The sequence below is a fragment of the Paroedura picta genome, chromosome 4 (assembly GCF_049243985.1).
Source record: "Paroedura picta isolate Pp20150507F chromosome 4, Ppicta_v3.0, whole genome shotgun sequence".
NCBI classification, from domain to species: domain Eukaryota; kingdom Metazoa; phylum Chordata; class Lepidosauria; order Squamata; family Gekkonidae; genus Paroedura; species Paroedura picta.
In genome coordinates, this window is record NC_135372.1 from 26,290,037 (window position 1) to 26,311,508 (window position 21,472).

The 21,472-nt window shown below is 45.5% G+C and overlaps 1 protein-coding gene across 1 annotated transcript in view; it reads right to left on the reverse strand.

Annotated features, from left to right (window-relative positions):
* Positions 1-201: 201 nt before the first annotated feature.
* Positions 202-21,472, reverse strand: part of UNC13A (unc-13 homolog A) — a 161,582-nt gene continuing 140,311 nt past the window's right edge. The window contains exons 39-44 of the mRNA XM_077332044.1: positions 18,243-18,299; positions 17,420-17,500; positions 14,037-14,184; positions 5,751-5,843; positions 2,936-3,095; positions 202-1,413 (exon numbers count right to left, since the gene is read on the reverse strand). Coding sequence (XP_077188159.1) covers positions 1,125-1,413; positions 2,936-3,095; positions 5,751-5,843; positions 14,037-14,184; positions 17,420-17,500; positions 18,243-18,299 — 828 coding nt within the window. The 3' untranslated portion in view covers positions 202-1,124. The remainder of the gene's footprint in view (positions 1,414-2,935; positions 3,096-5,750; positions 5,844-14,036; positions 14,185-17,419; positions 17,501-18,242; positions 18,300-21,472) is intronic.

Below are 21,472 nucleotides of genomic sequence, written 5' to 3' on the forward strand. Positions count from 1 at the left end.
GGGGAAGCCCTTAGGATTTGTGGGACCGTATCTTTATGTAACACAACAAAACAAAATCAAAGTCCAGTGGCTCCTTTAAGACCAACCAAGATTTGTTCAAGGCGTGAGCTTTTGAGTGCAGGTCCTCTTCCTCAGACTATGAGCTGACCATCTGAGGAAGAGTGCTTGCACTCGAAAGCTCACGCCTTGAATAAATCTTTGTTGGTCTTAAAGGTGCCACTGGACTCTGATTTTGTTTTGTTGTGCTGCTTCAGACCAACACGGCTACCCACTTGAATCTATCTTTGTTTATGTAAGTGCTTGATGAAGACTTGTTGTGAAACAGGGGCTCGTTATGAGACCATCTATCTAGATTATCTGTCGTACTTACTACTCAAGGAACTAAGGACTGCTACATTGGGGATATGTCATCTCTCTAGGATAGGCCTGGAGATGAAGCTAGAGCACTGAGCTTACTAATGGGCTGCCATTGACGTTGCATGGATAAAATTGCATTGGATCACTTTGCAACAGTTTCATGGTTGTTCTATGAAAGCTGATAGGGTTTGGGAAAAAATTAGCGATTGGTTTCCTGCAGGAGCAGCCAAACGTTGGCTCTCCAGATGCCCATGGACTGCAGCAGCAGGGGCTCATGGGAATTGTAGTCCACGGACTTCTGGAGAGCCACTGTTTGGCGTTTAGCCTATGCACAGCAGGTTCATGTTTTTGGATTATCACTACACTGTGCCTCTTGTATATATTCGTGAGTGGGATAAGGAGTTGCTCCATGCTGCAAGTAATGTCTAGCTCCCTTGTCCAGGGAAAAAGTCCTCTTGGAAGAGGGAGGGAGAGAGAGATGTAGAAAGGGGGGGGTCAATCCATTGGTGCCCCCTTCCAGAAAGAGGTGCTTTCTCCCACCTGAATGGGGGGTGCAGATTTGGCAATTTTGCAGAATCTACGCGAGTGATCCTTGGCAGTGGGAGAAAGCTCCCAAATTGGAGAATGGGGAGGGCGGGAGACAGATTTGCAAACTATGGCTTTGACATGGCTGTATAAAAGAGACAGGGGTGGGTGGGGGGGGGAAGGTGGTTCTAGCAGCATGTGGGTGGAGGGAAGGGCAGAGGAAGGGGAGGGCGGAAAGGGCCTTAGCTGCTGCCCTCCTCGGCGGAGCGTGTGTCCGACTTCAACTTGACAAACTCCTTGGCCACCTCGTCGTTGTTGCGCTGGGAGAGGATGCGCAGGACCGTCAGCCCCGTGTCGTCCATGTGGATGCGCCGCCCGAGCGGCAGCCAGCAGGTGCAGCTGCCCCTCTGCATGATGTCTTTCAGCTGCAGGATGGCGATGCCCACGGTGCGGTCCTCGCGGGCAAAGCAGTAGTCCTTCACGCAGACTTGCAGCTCGTAGCACTCCGGCCCTGTCTCTGTGCCCAAAGTGCTGCAAAAAGAACATCAAAACTGCATTATCCAACGTGTGCATAATAGACCTTGTCACATGAGCTGCCAAGAGATGGAATCCAGCTACTGGCATTTAAAATCCTTTCTATCGATTTGTTGGTTTGTTACATTTCTGTAACAAATATAACGTCCCTGGTTTGTGTTGGCTCTTGACTTCCACGGCAGGCTGTCCCCTCTGGATGGGGTTGCCAACCTCCAGGTGGGCCCTAGAGATCTCCAGAAATTACCACTGCTTCCCAAAGATCAACTCTCTTGGAGAAAATGGCTGGTTCAGAGGGTGGACCCTGTGGAATTATGCCCCATTGAGGTCCTTCACCTCCCCAGACCTGGCCCTCTTCAGGAATCCCCCAACCTGAATTTGGCAACTTTATTTAGCAGGACGTGGGGAATTCCTGGTTCAAACGTTGTGGTACATAAATTTGTGGAAGGATATTAAGTCTGTTTTTCACTGACAAGCTTGTGCTCCTTTGACCACTTTCCTCAAACCCAGCTTTGGGGAAATGCTCATTCTGCTTCAAGTAGGTTCGACATCTGTCAAAGAAATTTGGAGGGGGGGGGCAACAGTCTGCATTGCATGAATGTGTTCCATTTCATTTTTTAAAAATATCACTCTAATTATAGTAAAGTAGCCACCCCTATGAGAAAGATGAAAGCCCCAAGGTGAGACCTGCCGATAAGCAAAGGAGTACCCATGGATGAAGCTGCCTTCTACCGAATCAGTAGAAGTAGAGACAACCCATCAGCTGAAGATGAGTTGACAAGAAAGAAATTTTCAAGCTGGCGATGGCAAAAACTTTATTCAAACAATAGAGTGAGTTTCTAGGTATAAAACCTCGTTTTCGTATTTTACTTCATTAGTGAACTTATTTCTTAATTGTTTCCTTTTCAAGGATACCAACAAGGCCTTCAACACACTACCTTCTATTTTATACTTTATATTTTAAGCCATATGACTTGGGTCTATTAATATCAAAGGCCCGTGAAGGTAACCACCTTATAAATGATAAGATAGTTGAAGATTTTGTTAGTATCCTTGAAAAAAACCCAATTAAGAAATAAGTTCACTGATGAAGTAAAATACGAAAATGAGGTTTTATACCTAGGAACTCGTTCTATTGTTTGAATAAAGTTTCTACTAAAGAATCAGGACAATACCCACTCTCTCTGGCTCTCCTGGGACTCAGTCTTTCCTGGGACTCAGTATTTCCCATCACATAATACCTGGCCCTTTTAACTGGAAATGCCGGGGATTGAACCTGGGACCTTCAGCATGCAAAGCAAAGGCTCTGATATCAGGATAGAAAACAGTGCAAAAAATTAGAATTGTTTGGCCTAGGGACATAGATTTGCCCAGGGCAGAAACACAACTGAAAACAGTGATTTTTCCGGTCAAAAATGGTAGGGATGGGACATTTCAAATCATCCTCTTGCCAGCTCCAACTCAGCCAAAGATGCCCCGAAACGGAGAAAGGAGAACAATGGCTTGTACGTTTAACACTCACAACTGGATACTTTCATTGTATTTGGGAGACCAGCTGTTGTTTTTCGATTTAGTGGCAAATTTCCTTTTCTTGTCGCTGAGGTGCGGCCCGATGATGTTGACCTCGATGAAGGGTCGGAAGATGCCAGAGGTCTGCCACTTGAGGTCGTTGGCTGCCACCACTAGGGGAAGAAAGAGGAACTGCAATCAGTGCTGATGGGCAAAGGAGGGGGGGTGCATTCTTGCATTAGGTTGAGGGACCTGGGAATGTTCAGCCTGGAGAGAAGGAGGTTGAGAGGGGACACGATAGCCCTCTTTAAGTATCTGAAAGGTTGTCACTTGGAGGAGGGCAGGATGCTGTTTCTATTGGCTGCAAAGGAGAGGACACGCAGTAATGGGTTTAAACTTCAAGTACAACGATATAGGCTAGATATCAGGAAAAAAATTTTCACAGTCAGAGTAGTTCAGCAGTGGAATAGGCTGCCTAAGGAGGTGGTGAGGGGGTAAGGTGAGTAGACACGCTTACAATAAAAAAAAATTTTTTTTTTTACAGACAAAAGCTGTTGTGCATTTTATGGAAAAAAATTGAAGGCGTGATCTCTTTTTAAGATTTTATCAAAATGCGAGAAACTGGGTGTGAGTATCTTCAGGGTTCCATGGAGCTGCAGGCTATTGTGCATTGAAAAAAAATCCATTTGGGGGTGGAACATCTTCCATTACAAACTCTACAATCCTGCAAGCAGGACGTTTCCTTTTTGGAAAAAAATACAAGACTTATTTTTGCTTGTAAATCCTTTTTTTTGGGGGGGGGGAGAGAGAAGAATATCTACTAATTTTGGCCCCTTGTACAGTATATTTCTATTTGTAGCCTCTTAAACTGTGTAATCCCCTTGGAGTAAATTACTCAGCATGCCTAGACATTGTATGACAGTGTCGAAATATGTATAGGTGTTATCTCCTTGAATTGGATGCCTCCCGTTGTCTTAATCCAGGATCCTCTGGCCTCTTTTCCCCAGCTTTGTCCTCTCCCTCTCTTCACATGGCCTTCCATGAAGACAAATGTCTCTATAGGTGTCTCCTCTACAGACAATGCCCTCGTACTCCCACACACATGAAGCTGGACAAATGGGTCATATGTGATAGGAATAGACTTCTCTCTTTCCTTTCGACTGCAACCTGAACGTGAACTAGATCCACTTGAATAAATATAAGCTTACCTTTTGTGCCACATATTTCTTGGGAGATTTATTTACTGCACTCATGGGCATACATTGATGACTCCGCAAAACTCTGCTATGTTAACCAACTATTCCAATATCCGGCTAGTAAAATCAGCCCTGATTTGCAGATATAATGTGAGGGAAACTGAGGCGGTCAATTGTGTTTGTAAACTGAGTGTTGGAAAGGCGAGAGAAACCATTTTAACGAACATCTGGGCACCATGGAAGAACTATGTTAATGAGCTCTTGATGTAGTGATACATTCTGATGAAGAATCTTCTTAAAAACAATTCATACCAGATGTTGTTCAAGTTCTAAGAATGATGGCTTCAATTCTCATGCATTTTTAGGAACCGGAGTGATACTCTTAATTATTATTATTTTTGACTCTGCTATTTTATATTTTTGGAAGGTAGAGTTTTAAATATTCATAACTACATTTTGCCTGTCATGTTTTTTTCATATTATTTATCTACACTGTGTGGCCCATTCATTCTGAATTACTGCTTTGGCATATGCAAGCCTAGGTTCATTAACTTAGGAATGTGCCTCATTTGAAACTCTTCTATCAAAACATTGTGACTTGAAAACCTCCACAGATTTTACTGCAGTTTCTCTGCAACGCTGGCATATGAGAGGCAAATATGTTTCTTTTCAGGAGTTGAGAATTGGAACTATTGAAGCCCCTGACCCAACGAACTGGTATCCGTCGATTTCCACCACCTAACTAAATGCAACCCTCAAAAAAAACGATTCCAGATCTCATCAAACCACATTTCAGATTTAATAGGTTCATGGACCTTATTCACGTGGTCACTGAACTGCATATGTGACTCCACAGAACCATTCTTCTATCAGCCCCCACCCCAATCCTTTCTACAGGAAAATGTGGTGTGTCAAAGCAGACTGCCTCTAACCACGAGTAGACTATATTGAACAGTAACGTTTAAGAAGAGACGAAGAAAGGAAGTGATTTGCAGACTGTACGTTAACTATGAGGATCATACATTATGTGGTTTGTAACTTTAAGGCAGGCTTTCTCAACTGGGGATTCAAGAAAACCTGGGGTTTCTTAAGAGCCCTGAAAGGGTTTCCCAAATAGATGGGAGTTAATTAATTTTAAATATATTTAAAATGTGTTAAATTGGCCATATATGGTCATGCTGGCCTGCCTCCCCCCAATGGCCAATGATGGGCCTGGAGGGGGTGGGAAGGGGAGGGCCCCCAGGTGGGCATGCCCACAGCTCTGCTTCCCAACCATTCTGCATGATCGCACCATTTCTGGGGCTTCTCGAAGTCTGAAGAACGTTTCAAGGGTTACTCAATGGTTAAAAAGTTGAGAATGTCCGCCTTAAGGGTGATGTATAAGAATAAGATATGTATTGTTAGATGTACACTTCATGAACATTTCTCTTTTTTTAAATAGTAGGTTTGTAATATATAATAATAGGAGGTATTTCTTTTTCTTTTCTGCGTATTCTTTTAAAATAAAAATGACCATTTCAAAAAAGATAGACTGCCTCTGCACAGGGAGGTTTCCCCTCTCAACCATGGCTAACAGATGCGGCCTTCCTTTCTGCGACGCGTGGATCTGGTTTTTCATGCTGGCACACTGACCTTTGACGGTGACTTTGTGCTCTCCTGTGCCAGGATGGGTGAACAGTTCTACATGGATGGACACTTCTCCGACAGGGTCATCTACACCGGATCCTGTGTGGCAAAGGGAGGATGTTAACTCCTGAAGATATGATGCAGGTTGCTTTCCATCGGCTCAGCCTGTGGTTTCCTCCCCTCCGGAACCCTCCCTACCAACATGATGAAGGACTCAGATCTACGACTCACTTTGGAGCCATCCATGGGATCCTGGGCCTGGACAGCCACAGGCGAGGCTGATGTCAACAGACCTGGGACGCTAAGCAGAGCCAACCCCGGTTAGTCCTGGGTGGGAGGCCACCAAGAAAACCCAGGTTTGCCACTGAGAGGCAGGCAATGGGCAATTATTTCTGAATGCCTCTCGCTTTGAAGACTCTATGGAGTTGCCGTAAGGGCTGTGAGTTGACAGCAAAAATAAATAAAATTTAAAAAATGGCTTCTCACATGGCTCTTGCCAAAGAATTTGTGGAAACCATATGAATTCCTGAAAAATCTGATCTGAAGGCAGCGTGGTTGATGCGCTTTGAGCAGAGCGGGTGTCCCCTTTCAAACCGCCTTCATTTCTCAAAAATCCAAGGACTCTCTTTGCTCAGAAGGCTGCCAAAGCCGCCTTCTTCCGTGCTCCAAGCTAGCAAGCTTCTGTGATATGAGTCCCTCAGCACTGCAAACCCTTCGCCACCTCCCCATTCAGTAACTGGACCCTCCCCTCTTCAACAATTCCCCCCCAAATGTTCCAAGAAGCAGGAGATGGGAGGGGGAGACAAACAGGTTGTTCAACGGAACGGAGGAATTCCAGCATGCAGCAAGGGGGAGGAAAGTTGCGATGACCGGTGGGTGCCTCAGATTGTTGGATGGTCTCCAGACAGCAGTCCAACATGAGTGGCGCAAAGGGACATGGCAAGAAGGGGAGAGATCAAGGAGGCAGGGAAAGGGCGGGGCGGAGTGATCTTTCGGGTTCTGTCCTGGCCACACACTGGAGGGCAGGGATCCTTGTGGGTTAAAGAGCAAGGCTGCGGATCTCAGACTGAGGGACCGAAATTAGGAACTGAAGCCCGGAATCTGAATTGGTCGTGTCTTGATTCAGAATTCTTTGTCTCTCATGCCCAGGGCTCTCACTTATGGCTGGTTCGTCAAGAGCGCTGAAGGAAAAGGGTCTTCCCCAAAATCTGCCCCCTTTGGGGGGGGGTTAGTTGAATGTGGAGCTGGGGTCACTGTGGGTAGGCAGGTAGTTGTGCATTTCCTGCATTGTGCAGGGGTTTGGACTAGATGACCCTGGAGATCCCTTCCAACGCTAGGAGTCTATGATGGTTTTCCCATGGGCTATCTGACTCAAATTCAATGTTTTTGGGAAGCGGGGTTCCCCCCTGCCCCACTTCTTCACAGCTTTGTGTTGTGTTTGTGCCCCTGCCAGGGTTTCCCTGGGTTTCTGTAAGCTTTCTCAAATACATTTTGCTCCAACCTTTTGGGAAAGAGCACAGTGCAGCTAGGATGGCTACTGTGGTGTTGGGAAAATTCCGATTCTCCAGCCCACATGGTAGCCATTTTCCTCAATTCTCTCCCTGCTGCATGCATTTCCTCCTCCCACTTATGGGTTTTTTATTTTTATTTCAAAATATCAGCACTAGAGCATAGTTATCCTGATAAGGTAAAGGTAAAGGTATCCCCTGTGCAAGCACCGAGTCATGTCTGACCCTTGGGGTGACGTTCTCTAGTGTTTTCTTGGCAGACTCGATACGGGGTGGCCTTGCCAGTGCCTTCCCCAGTCATTACCGTTTACTCCCCACCATTTTACCAACCTCGGAAGGATGGAAGGCTGAGTCAGCCTTGAGCCGGCTGCTGGGATTGAACTCCCAGCCTCATGGGCAGACAGCTTCAGACAGCATTTCTGCTGCCTTACCACCCTGCACCACAAGAGGCTCATAGTTATAGTGATATACGGTAATAATCAGGTGGAGCAGGTTCTCTGAACTCCCAGCTTTCTTTCTTTTATTAAGTATGTCTCTAGGCTCTTCCCTTGTGACATAAGAAAAAAGGCATATATTCGCAAGGGAAGAGACTAGAGACATACTTTTTATTTAAAAAAAAAGAAAGGAGGGAATTCGGAGAACCTGCTATATCAGTTGTTAGAACAATATATTGGCACAATGATATTCTTGTGCTTTTTGTAGAATTGCAGAAGCCCTGGTGGTTGGGGAGGGGGACGTGGTTTGGGCCAGGGAAACTGTGGGGGAACCTGCAATGTGAAAGGTCCGTTTCTGCTGCATTTTAGCTTCAGCTGCCCCAACAATGAGGAAAATCTTGTCCTTGAGTGGAAGACACCAATCTGCTGGGCTTGAAAACTTTTAATAAAGCAACTGAACTGCTGGACATCAAGGATCTCTCCAGACTGGCAGGGGAGTCAAACTTTGGTGGTGTTTGGGCCACTGGCTCCCCCCCCCCTAAAAAGTCCTGACCCTTTTAATTCAGAATCATAGACTTGGTAGGGGTCTTACAGGCCATTGAGCCCAACATCTTACGCAGTGTAAAAAAGAGGCAGGATTTGCTAAAGGGGGCCAAGTTGTCCGGCTTGGACATCTCTCCTCCTTTCCCCATCCAGAACTAGATTTCCCAGGATTCTCCAGGAATGGGGAAAAGAAGCCCACAGAGCTATGAAAACACTAGGGACAAATGAGCAAGTACCCCAGAATATTTGCATGTTTTAATGCTGTTTCAGAACTTTGCTTTGGTCTCTTTTATTTGATTGTGTCACTGCACACTTTTCATACACACTTTATATGTTCGGTGGACTTTTGCGAAAAATGCTGAGGCTCATATGTCGAACATTGTCTGCGCTTTATGAGAAAGGGGTGGCATAACGGTACATCTCAGGTGTGACCTGTGCAAGGGAGGCACCAAACGGAAAGCATTTTTGACTCTCAGCAGCATGAATGAGCATATTAGGCACAACTCTAGAAAGCATCCAATAAGCTAGGCGCTATTTTCTTACACAGGCCGCCCACGAGGAGGGGAAATGGACCCATGGAAGGGTGAGTGGGGGGCAGTGCTTTTAGTCCCACAGCCTTTGCCCCTTACATGCTGGAGAGCTTTCCCCCCATGCATATTTTCTTTCTGTTGCCAGTAGTATGTAAGGAGTCAATCATACTGTGCACATAATTTTGCTCCTTCTCCCTGGAGTCACATGCAGAGACTCGCTCAATCCAGGAACCCATCATGTCCAAGTGCCAAATGCAAGCAGGGGTGCACCCCCGTCGCTTCCAGAGCAGACCCCCCCCCCCGCAAAGCCGCCCTCCCTTCTCTCTCCGTAGCCCAAACAGCATTTGTACAGGCAAGTGCGCCCCCTAGAGGTTGTTCTGATGCATTTGATGCACTTGCGTTAGAAGGGCAGGGTGGGGGCAGGGGAGCATCTGGAACAAGGCTAGTAATAGTTCCCTGGAGTAGGGGGTCTTAGTTTGCTAAGGCCATTTACCTGGGAATTATGGGCTACTCAGGCATCAATGGTGGTGACCAAATTGAGCCCTTCCCCGACCAGCTTTTATACCTGACAATGCAATATTTATGATTTTTTCTTAGACCCCCCACTTGTGATTAGAATATAAGAACATCAGAGAAGTCCTGTGGAATCAGAACCCCCCCATAAGCCATCTCACCCTGCATCTCTGTTCCTGACACAAATCTTCAGTTAATTAGATATATGCTGACTGCCTTTGAACATGGAAGTTCTATTTAGCCATGATGCCCTATGACTACTGCTGGATGGATGCAAGGAAGGGCGGGGTGTAAATTCAAACATAAACAAATACATCTATCTAATTCCTTAAGCCCGTCTTTTCCAACCTTTTGATGTCACCTTGCCTCGTCTCCCTGCCACACAACCCGGAAGTGATATATCATGGGAAGTGACATCACCACCTGTGCCCTTCAGCTTCCTTTAGCTCCCCCCACACACTTTAACTTTTACTACGGCAGCTCCACCTTATGTAGGTTGGAAAGAAGGGCAGGACCTGAGAAGACAGGGACCCTTACCTGCCAGGTGAGTCCTGGCAGGTAAGGGTCCCTATTACCTGGAAGTTTCCCACCATATGGGGGCAGATCGCAACTCTACTGAGATATGAATTGTATCAATTTTGTATTAGGATGTTTGTTTTTTGAAGATCCCTATGAACTTTCAAACTATCTGCCCATCTCTCAGATGGTCAGCAAATGGTCAGCAAAAATGAACCTTCCATGGCCCAATTACAGCTAGAAGAGTTGTAATACAACAATTTTCCAGCACATGAACACCACTTTCTTTAAGTTCCATTCCAGCAAGGACTATTCCCCACTTCAAAGTCTTTTGGGGCTTAAAAAGTTTTTTGTGGAGGTTATAATTGTATTGCAATAAAGGACTAGTTTCCAATTTTAATCTGAAAGAAAGACAAAGTTTATAGCCCTTTCAGTTGCAGATTTACAAGGAAAAAGGCTTTAGCTGCACATTTCCCCTTATAACTCCGCAAACAAAAGGGCTAGAAATAATCTTTTAAAACAAAAGCTAGAGCGACTACATTCTTGCAGGAAATTGGTGTTACATTATAACAGCTATGCCTGATTTTTTGGAAATGAAACGGGAAGCAATGACATCTGACATAGCCAGCATGGTACAGTGGTTGAGAGCGGCAGACTCTGATCTGGAGAATTGGTTTGATTCCCCATTCATCCTCTATGTGCAGCCACTTTGCTGACCTCGAGCCAGAAACATTTCTCTCAGAACTCTCTCAGCCCCACTGACCTCAAAGGGGTGGAGAAAGGAAGGGTAGGCGATTGTCAGACACTTTGAGACTCCCGCAGGTCATAAAAAGTGCAGTACAAAAAACAGACCTCCTGTTTCAATGCTAGGCCAACAAATCAACAAAGTTCAGCCCCCCTCCCCACTTCACTGCCCAATTTCCTCTTCCTCTGAACACCACACTAATTCTGCAGGGATTTGGCTCCATTAACTTTCCCCCAGTCTTGCCTTGCCTCCATGATCAATTACAGAAGCCAGGCTGCGGCCCGGCTGATCTTTGTAAGCCAGGGGGAACAAAAGAGCTCAAGAGGGGTATTGGCCAGGGGATTTCTTGGCCAGCCCCCCTAGTCGTCCACCGCTCCATCGCTTCTCACCCCTCCACAGAGGTACAGATGTGAACACCAACCCTGCTGATGCTCTTCTGGCAATTTGCGCTAGAGATAATCGGCCTCGGAACATGGACTTTCCCTCGGCTGACGGTTCTTGACAGATGTTGCTACATCCTATTACAATAAGTTCCTCAAGCATTGATTGTGTCAGGAAACATCTAAATCCCAAATCACCAGCCCATCATTGGGTGACTTCAAATTCTAATTTTTCTTCAAAGAGGGAGAAGCAGCGTTCTGTCTTTCTGCTTTACCATTTGGGATTTTATAAACCTTTATATATTAGCTCTGCACCTTAATCATCTCCCCACAACCACCACCACCATCATGGTCAACTCCCACTAAGGAATGCCAGGCTTCTGGTGAGACCTGGGGATCCCCCAAATTACAGTTTATCTCTGGACGACAGATCTCCGTTCCCCTGGAACAAATTAATATTTTGGAGGGTGGTGTACCCCCTTCCCTCTAATGGCCTGGGTGGACTCAGAATCCCTAAGGTGGGGCTTGGGGATCTCCTGGAATTACAAATGATTTCCAGACTAGGTATCAGTTTTCTTGGAGACAATGACTCTTTTGGACTTTGTTGCCTGATATTCCACTGGGGTCCTTCTTTCGACCCTGCCCTTTCCAGGTTCCACCTCCAAATCAATAGGAATTTCCCAGTCTGAAAGCAGCACCCCCCACCCCTGCCGCCCCAAGTCTTCAGTTTTTCCTGACATAACTGGATGACCTCACCCAAATGACTGAATCTCTTTAGCACTCCCCTCCTCCCCCTAGTTCTTCACAGGATCCAAAGTCTGGGACTTTTACTAGCCCTGGCCAGGGTGTCGCAGGGTGGGTTTTCCAGGCTGGGTGCAGCAGGGAAGGGGGAAAGGGAAGGGGTTTCAGAAGAACGCGAGACGTACCCTTTTCAGGATAAATTTCTTCACTAAGTGTAAACCTAATACCTTTTCCACCATGAACTAATAAAGAGAAAAAGGAAGAGAGGACAGAGGAAGAGAGAGGGACAGAGAGAAAGGAAAGAAGTGAGAAAACATCAGTCAGGAGGAATGAAAGGCAACAGATGAAGGAAGGAAGGAAGGAAGGAAGGAAGGAAGGAAGGAAGGAAGGGAGGGAGGGAGGGAGGGAGGGAGGGAGGGAGGGAGGGAGGAAGAAAGAAAGAAAGAAAGAAAGAAAGAAAGAAAGAAAGAAAGAAAGAAAGAAAGAAAGAAAGAAAGAAAGAAAGAGTCAGCCACGGCAGAGACAAAACAGGGGCTCCAAATACCTCCTGGAGGTTTCAAAACAAAAGTTACATCAATGCCAGCTCCTATAATGGCAGCAGAGCAAGTGTGTGAGAGAGAGAGAAAGAGAGAGAGAAAATGAGACAGAGAGAGAAAAAGAAAAGATATTTGGGAGCACCCAGCTTTTGGGAGCGAACATATTTACTTAACCAAGCAGCCCCCAGGCTGAGCCAGACCCAAGAAGCTTTTGTGCCTGGGAGGGAAAGAGAGACAAACGGAAAAGCCGTGACTTTTCCAGACCTGCAAAAAACAACCACCACCAAGTGTAGGGCAGCCAGGTCCCTTGTAACTGTTGGCAGGGGATGGGAGAGGGTGCACATCCTGGGAGCATGAAGGATTGTGAAAATTAATCATCTGGAAGTCACGTTGATGACATCAGGGGGTGTATGCTCTAGTTTTGAGGCAAAAACTCAATGGTAGAATTAGCTATAAACTATAAAGTTTTGCATGAAACCGAGACACACACCCCCCTCCCGTGATCCCCCCAAAGAACCAAATGGCCTTGTATGGCCCCAATCCATTTAAGACTGCTAGGAATTTACCCTAGGGATGAGCAGATTTCACCTGCTCCATTAACATTCCAGAATTGCGCCATCAGTTTTTCTAGAAGATATCCTACAATTCATTCTGTAATTAAATCATGTGCATTTGCACAGATTTCCATTCCTTCTATTCATGTATCTTCTTGTCTTCCGTAGCCTTGTTATACACATGTTTTCATGGAATACTGCAAAAAACAAACAACTGCCCCCCACAGACTTGGTACAATCACAAATGGTTAACACACCAAGAGTCTTTGAGGGGCAATGTTTACATGATACTTGTCAGGTGCCACCATCTCCCGCCATGGTTTGCTTGAGCAAAGTCCCAGAACTCTCTGTCCTGAAGCTGCCTTGATCATTCCCTCCTTCCTTTTGTTCCCAGACTCTAGGGCCATGTGTCTCAGTTGTTATGGTTGTTTCTTCCTACCTGAAGGTGTCAACTGTAAACTGTACAACCCTTTGATTATAAGAACTATTCTGTGTGAAACTGAATTGTGTACAGAAGTTTGTGTGTGTAATTCTGCTTCTATTATTGCTCTATGTTTTTGCTTGCTTTGGCAACACAGGAGTCTTATGAAGTCATTTGTACTCTCCTTAATAAACTACTAAGTTCCTAGCCAGAACTTTAAGTTTGCCTTCTTTGGGGAGATCCATCACAGAATATAACAATATGCACATCTTAAAGCACCACAGTTACATTAAGATTTCATTTTTGCTTAAGACACCACAGTCCTAGCAAGGTTTTATTTTTGCAGTGCCTTATTATTACATATGGGAGAGAAGGCCCAATCTCATCCGATCTGAGATGCTAAGTGGGGCTGATACCTGGATGGGAGACCACCAAGGAAGATTCTGCAGAGGAAGGCAATGGGAAACCACCTCTTCTTCTCATGCGCCTTCAAAACCTTGCTCAGGTTGGCTGTGACTTGACAGCACTTTACCCAAGATATTGTGTATGAACTGAGAAGGTGTATATGAACGGAAGGAATGGCAAGTTGTAGCAGAGTGCACATACAAAATTCAGAATGTAAAAAAACAGAACACGGGAGAATGTCTAAGGACCAATTCCAGCTTGAAAAGATATCAGGGATCATTCTGCACATTTTGGATGCATTTTCAGTGTGCTTTTGAAGCCGGCTTTTCCTCTGCAGAATCGGATAATCTAATTCTGAAGTGCATTAAAAGTGCATTATCCAACATGTGCGGAATGAGCCCCGGTCATTCTGAATACCCCCCTGTTGGAAGCACCCCTGACTTCCACATGTGTACCACCTGCTTACCCTGAGCGGACTGGGTCTGGACAAATGTTTTGATGAGCAGGTCTGTGGCTTGCGTGTAAAGTGAGAGCGCATAGCGGAGAGATTGTAGGTCAGGACTCTTTTCAAGGAAGGTTTTCTTCAGCCCAACACCTCCGGCATGGAAATATTGCTGAGGAAGGGAAATGGAAGGGAGAGGGAGAGAAGATGGGATCATGGACAGAACAAAGTTTTGCACAGACTATCAAAATTAACTAGTTGAGTGGGAGAAAAAACGGCAAATGCTTATTTATTTATTTATTTATTTATTTGTTTGTTTGTTTGTTTATTTATTTATTTATTTATACTTTTATTTCTGACTCACCACTTCCACACAGTGGCCCATGTCTGGTAACAATTAGTCCACAATACAGTTCCCTTAAAACAATAAAACCCAGTTATCCCAGTCATTATCCCATTAAAACAGTAAAACCCAATAAAATCCTGCCATTGGTGGTGATAATAAACCCTCCTTCACCCTACAGGCTACATAGCAAAGCCATCAGGAAGAACGCAGCAAGGGGTAGCCCAATGGCCTGGCTTGCTCAAGGAGGGGCCTCAAGCAAAGACCTGGTGGAAGAGCTTCATCTTACTAGCACTTCAGAGCCTTTAGGTCTCCTGGGAGCTCATTTCATCAGATCAGGTCCTGGACCAAAAAGGCCCTGGCCCTGGTTGAGCCTAGGTGCACCTCCCTCGGGCCAGGGACCTCCAACAAATTAGCACCCTTAGAGTGGAGTCCCCTACAGGGGGCATGAGACAGGCAGTCTTGCAGATATTATGGACCTAGACTGCAGATGGCCTTAAAGGCTAATACCAAAACCTTGAACTTGATAAAGGCTGCAACTAGCAGGCAATGCAGGTATCTCAGCATTGCCTGGATATGAGCTCGCAATGATATATCTGTGGGGACTCTAGCAGCTGCATTCTGCACCAGCTGCAGTTTCTGGGTCAGGGACAAGGGCAGGCCCACATAGAGTGAGTTACAGAAGTCTAGTCTGTAGGTTATCATTGCACAGATAACTGTGGCCAAGCAGTCCGAGGATAGGTAGGGCACTGATGAAAAAACAGATGAAAAAACACCACACAGGCTACTCCTGTGACCTGGGCCTCCCCTGACAGGGAGGCCTCCAAAATCATGCTCAAATTTCTGGCCAAGGGCAAGATGTTAAGTTGCACCTCAGCCAGTGTGGGCAGGTGTGCTTTATGATCTGTTGCCTTACTGCCCAGCCACAGGACCTCTATCTTGGATGGGCTGAGTTTCAGGTGACTCTGCTCTAACCATCCAGCTACAGCTTCCAAACATCTGGCAAATGTATCTGGGCGGGATGAGATAGAGCTGGATGTCATCCACATATTGTTGACAGCCCAGCCCATAACTTTGGGCCAGTTGGGCCAGAACAGTCTGATCAAGTTCATTCACTTCTTGGCAAATTGTTCCATGTTGTCTGTTTGGTACAAAAATCAAAATTTTCTGCAAGGTGTCTCAGGTATAAATCTAACAAATGCTTTCCTCACTATCTCAATGATTGAAGCACCACTAAGGAAGGCCTTTCCTCGGGCCGTTTCCAAACCTTTCTATCAGCAAAATTATGTTAGGTATAATAGTTTAATGTTAGATGGGCACCCATGCCCTTGCAATTCAAATTAAGCAGAAGAGCTTAAATGCTATTGTTTTCTTTATGACTCTCTCCAACCTAGACTGAAACAAATACTGTTGGGTTTTTCTGGTTTGGGTGAGGATTGAATGAAGTTTCTCCTGGCAGATGTGTTTCCAATGATCACAATGGAGATAGCCACAATTATATGGTTATCTATGTCTATTAGGAAGCAAATTTCTGAAGCAAGCTAGAATGGATGATATATAACTATTGTTGTTGTTAGGTGCGAAGTCATGTCCGACCCATCACGACCCCATGGACAACGATCCTCCAGGCCTTCCTGTCCTCTACCATTCCCCGGAGTCCATTTAAGCTTCACCAATTGCTTCAGTGACTCCATCCAGCCACCTCATTCTCTGTCATCCCCTTCTTCTTTTGCCCTCAATTGCTCCCAGTATTAGGCTCTTCCCCAGGAAGTCCTTCATTCTCATGAGGTGGCCAAAGTATTTGAGTTTCATCTTCAGGATCTGGCCTTCTAAGGAGCAGTCAGGGCTGATCTCCTCTAGGACTGACTGGTTTGTTCGCCTTGCAGTCCAAGGGACTCGCAAGAGTCTTCTCCAGCACCAGAGTTCAAAAGCCTCAATTCTTTGATGTTCGGCCTCCTTTATGGCCCAACTTTCACAGCCATACATTGCAACTGGGAGTACCATAGCCTTGACTACATGCACTTTTGTTGGCAGGCTGATGTCTCTGCTTTTTAGGATGCTGTCTAGATTTGTATAACTATAAAACTGTACAAATATACAACTGAGCGCCATTTCTTGAATTTATTTCAAACTTTTACATTGTATTAAATCTTTAGATCTGAATTTCATTTAAGTAATTTTTTTGTTTTAATCATTTTTTGGGAAGGGGGGTTATGGCACAAGGCTGCAACAATAATAAACTTACTGTAATGATTGTTGGTTTTATTTCATGATTATTACCGAAAATAATTTTGTTGTATGATGGAGGGGGGTGTTAAAAATGATCTGCTCCAGATGTCATATATGCTAGGCACACTAATGGAGGACCGGTGTCCTTTGGCCACCTCTAACCTCCTGACTGGCCATACCACATTGATCCTTAGTAGCATAGAGTTGGAAGATGCCATAGAGGCCATCTAATCCAATCCCCTGCTCAATACAGGATCGGCCTAAGCATCCCTCAGCCTCTTTATCCCCAAGGCCTAGATCATCCTTGTTGATGTCCTCTGAACTCTCTCAATTTTGTCTACATCCTTTTTGAAGTGAGGCCTCTAGAGCAGTACACAGGATTGCAGGTGGTGTCTGACCAATGCAGTGTACAGCGGGACTAAGACATCTTGCGATGTTGATGGGATGCCTCTGTTGATGCGACCCAAGACTGCATTTGCCTTTTTAACTGCCGCATCACACTGTCTGCTCATATTTAGCTTACAGTCCACAAGTACTGCAAGATCTTGTTCACATACACTGCTACGCAGAAGTGTATCTCCCATCCAGTATGTATGCTTCCCATTTTTGTGACCCAGATATAGAACTCTGCCCTTTTTCTTGTTTGAATTGCATCTTGTTCTCATTTGCCCAGCGTGTTCAGGTCTCATTGAACTCTAACTATACCTTCGGAGGAGTTCGCTCTTCTTCCCACCTTGATGAATCCCTGACTGGGATTGGACAGAGCATGAAACAAATCCAGCCTGCTCTTGGGAGTCCTGAATTTGCCAGTAGGGAGTAGACGGGACAAGCTTACCTTGATAGTGTCCAGGGCTAGCTCCACCACGGCACACTGCTTGGGGGTCAGACTTTTGGCTTCTTCTCGAACCATGTGATCCTTGAAGGGAAAAAACCAAAACCCTGTGAGTGAAGTTCTTTTCTGTTTTATAGCAACCTGGAGTGAGGGGTTTAAGCGGGTACTAGCACCTCTGGGTTCAAGCAAGGTGTCTTGGGGGGAGTTGTGCCCCAGCCTTAGCAGGAGCTAAGGGAATTGATTGGGGCCATCTCCATTTCCCCTTTAAGTCAGGCCACTCCCCTCTCTAGGGTCGGCAACTCTGTGGGTTGGGGAATTCTGGAACATTGGGGAGTGGAGCCTGGGGAGGGTGAGATTTGAGTAGCAGAACTTCAATGGGGTATAATTAGGGTTGCCAAATCCAGGTTGGGAAATTTGTGGAGATTTGGAGGTGGAATTTAGAGAGGGCAGGAGAGGAGAAGCTGCTAATTTCTTTGCAGTATATATGCAAGCTATGTTCTTTTAAATAAAAGGTAACAGTTTCATTCATATTTTTAATTCATAGGTACAATGCCAGTTTGTAGCTAGATGATTTATCGGTGTGCAAAGAACTCTGAGAAAAGTGCATATTTTAGTGGGGCAGGGAACAATGAGTGTAAAAAATCAGAGATTTTATTTTATTTGAAAAAGCAAGAAGGGAGCATGGTGTTTGTGTGCAGCAATGAGAAATTTGCCAGGAGGTCTCCCCACCCCTTATGCTGGTGATGGTGACATCATCCCCCTCTCCCAGATTCCCACCCACTGGGGCATTTCCTGCTCCCCCATATCCCCCCCCCCCAACTCCTACCTTGAGTTTTGACAGCTGCCCCAGCTCCTTGGCTGCATTGAAGATCATTTGTGTGCCCTAGAGTGCAGAAGGAGGGACCAAAAGAAAAGAAGAGGGAAAGAGGAAAACAGAATAAAGTAAGAGGGAAAAGATTTTTTTCCAGACAGTAACTGTGGCCCCAGTTATGTGTTTTTCGACTGGAGAGACAGCGACCAGTTCCAACAGCTGGCCAGCAAGGAACTCTTTCACACATGCAGCTTTCACTCCCAAGGTTATGTGTGAAGGGTCAGTCCCCCTGCCCAATATGTGGGAGAACACATTGTTCATTGAAATGTCTCAATAAGCAGCTGAGAGAAAACAGGACTTTCTGTGGTCAACAGAGGTTCCCACCATACCCGGATGAATCTCCACTGGAGGATCTCTTCTGGATACATTTTGGACCAAGAGACCAATCTCTTCTGGACAACTTTGGCCTGCTCCTTCAGAAGCAAGCTGTATGCTGAGGACAACCCCCTCTGCTTGCTGTGAAGACCCCATGGGTCTTCTCCTGCTAGGTCAAGAACTTGGCATCATTACCAATCTGCCTTAACAAGATGGTGGTGGCAATGAAGATGGAGAAAGATTGAAAGGAAGTCTGAATGCTGCTTATAGGGATTTCGGCTGGGGGTGGGGATTGGTTTCTGATGCACAAAGAGATGCATTGCCTTCACATGCCAGGAAGTTGAGGGTCGATGTGGGACGGGTGGCTGGTTTCATACTGCCGCAGTCCTCCCTATTATTTTCCCCTGTGGGAGTGGTGTTCCTTGACTACCAAGAAGAGGGCGGGTCCTATCATTACAGGCCTCCTTCCCTTACTTTGCAAACCCCCACTCCACTGTGGGTTTCTCAGTCACACAACTGCATGTCGGAATGGTAAAGAGTTGGGTAAAGTCACAGAGAGATATAGGGAGAGAGTTAGATACAGATAAAGAGATAGACAGAAAGAAGAATGTTTATCAGTGTACATCTTAATAGCCCCTTCTCCTGGATCACAAATGTCTAGCCTTCCCCAGCAATCTCCTTAAAATGTTACAATGCAATTTTGGGCAGGTGGGGAATAGATAGACACGTTTTGGAAAATAACCTGCGATCCCAAGCATGTCTCCAACCATGGCACCAAAATGTTTTTGATTTGCAGCATTTTCATCCCGTGCCTCATCCACCCACTCAGGACCACCAACCATGACCTCCCCCTCAAGCTTCCAAATATATTCAGTCTTACAGTTTCAGAAGTTGAGTCCAGGCGCACCTTTAAGACCAACAAAATGTAATTCTGCACACACACTTCTTACTTATGCTTTGAAACAGACTTCCTTAGGCTTTACATATAAAGAAGGGGGGAGTTAGTTGCCAGGAAGGCCTAGTTAGAGAGTCCAAATGCATAAGTAACTGTTTAAGTATAGCTAAGTATAGCTAAGATTTGGATTAAAGCACCTGGTATAACCTGTGAAGAGGTGCAAATTAGCAAAGATCTGTGCCTGGATGCAAAAGTTTAAACTCAGAATTAAACTTTTTTGGTCTTAAAGGGGCCACTGGGCTCCAACTTGGTTCTGTTGCTTCAGACCAACACAGCTACCCACCAGAATCTAATGTCAGAGGTTGCAATGTCTGGCTGTTTTGGCTTTATTTTTCAAACAACACTTCCCAGGCTGAATCTGCACGGAGCTTTTATTCCAATCCCAGGTCGATTCAGTCCTTGCCCTATACACTGCATGTGATTTCCATTTTGATTTTGGGCAATTTAAATTTTCCCACAAACAGGATTGATTTGGAGTGACCCTACCTTTCCCCCAGAATATCCTAGAGTGGATATAACCCTTGATATTTGAAAAATCGGCATGAGTAAAGGAGCAGCTCTCTGCTTGTCCTGAACTAACCAGTTGACGCTGTAGAAAAGCCCTGATTGGCCAGGGCATCAGTTCAAAGGCTTCCTCGATCTCAGGCTGCAAGGTTTCCCTTAAAGGAGAAGCCCTAACTTCTCTCGGCAGAGATTCTGTTCAGAACACTTTCTGTTTCAATGGGGGGGGGGTGACGGTTAGAGGAAGACCCAAGTTCAAATCGATATGAATTCAGCAGGATCCACAACAGAATAAACAAAGTAAGTGCAGAATCAGTCCCATTCTCTGTCCAAATTAGACATTACCCCACAATGCCTGTAGATACTTGGCAGCAATCTTTTCAATCTTCCACTTCTTACCTCCCTTCCTCCTGAATTTGAGGAAATAATTTCTGGTCAAGGATGATGGATTTGGCCCTAGTGGGAGAGGAGGAGGGGGTAGGCAAGTTCTTACTGTGCAGGGAGATACTTTTGTCGTGACCTGGAAGTTCTGGTATTGCACTGGGACAATGCTATTTGGTGTGAATCCAAGAGTTGTCCCAGTGCGAGGCCAGCACTTCTGCATGCTGGAGGTGACGCCAAGAGTATGCATTGATAAAGATCGTTGCCTCCCGATTTGGCCTACCTGCTTCTTCCCATTGACCAGGTGAGTGTCAGCGGGGACTGGCGACACTTACCAGGGGCTTGCCTACTATTAGCAGGTACTTGGTAAGACTATTAGGCCCCCATTTTTAAAATTTTACACAGGGCTGCTTGGGTTATTTATTAAGGGACTATGCAGACTCGTTTCAAAGAGCTGTGCGATCCTGTACTTCCTCATTTCCATCAGCCTCTTTGCCACTGCTGGTCCTCCCGTGAAAATATATGACAATTGACTGTGCAGTTTGAAAGGGGAGCCTTTCAGGACAAGATCGAAAATCAATCTGCTTCAGTATTCTGCTTTCTATAGTTGCCAACCAAGTACCTCTGGGAAATGCTGACAGCCAGTTGCAAAGTAAGTCATTCTAACAAGCCCCTTCTGTCATACTCACAGGTATATTGTCTCTGCAAATGGAAGCTCTACTTTTGCCTATGCATTACAGTGTCAAGAGCCTATGTGCCTGTTTTCATGATCTTGTCAGACCATGTTTATATGTAATGTTTTCTTGAACCAGTTTATGATTTTTGACCTCTTGTATGCATAAGCTTGGGCTATGGTATGTTCCCTTTGACCCATGTTTAACCTGTGTTTTAATTGTGCAGTGGTTTCTCACAGCTCTTCTGCTTGCCCATGTTCTGTCATTGCAGACTAACCTGTGGATTCATCAACGCCAGTGGTTCTCAACCTTCCTAATGCCGCGACCCTTTAATACAGTTCCTCGTGTTGTCGTGATCC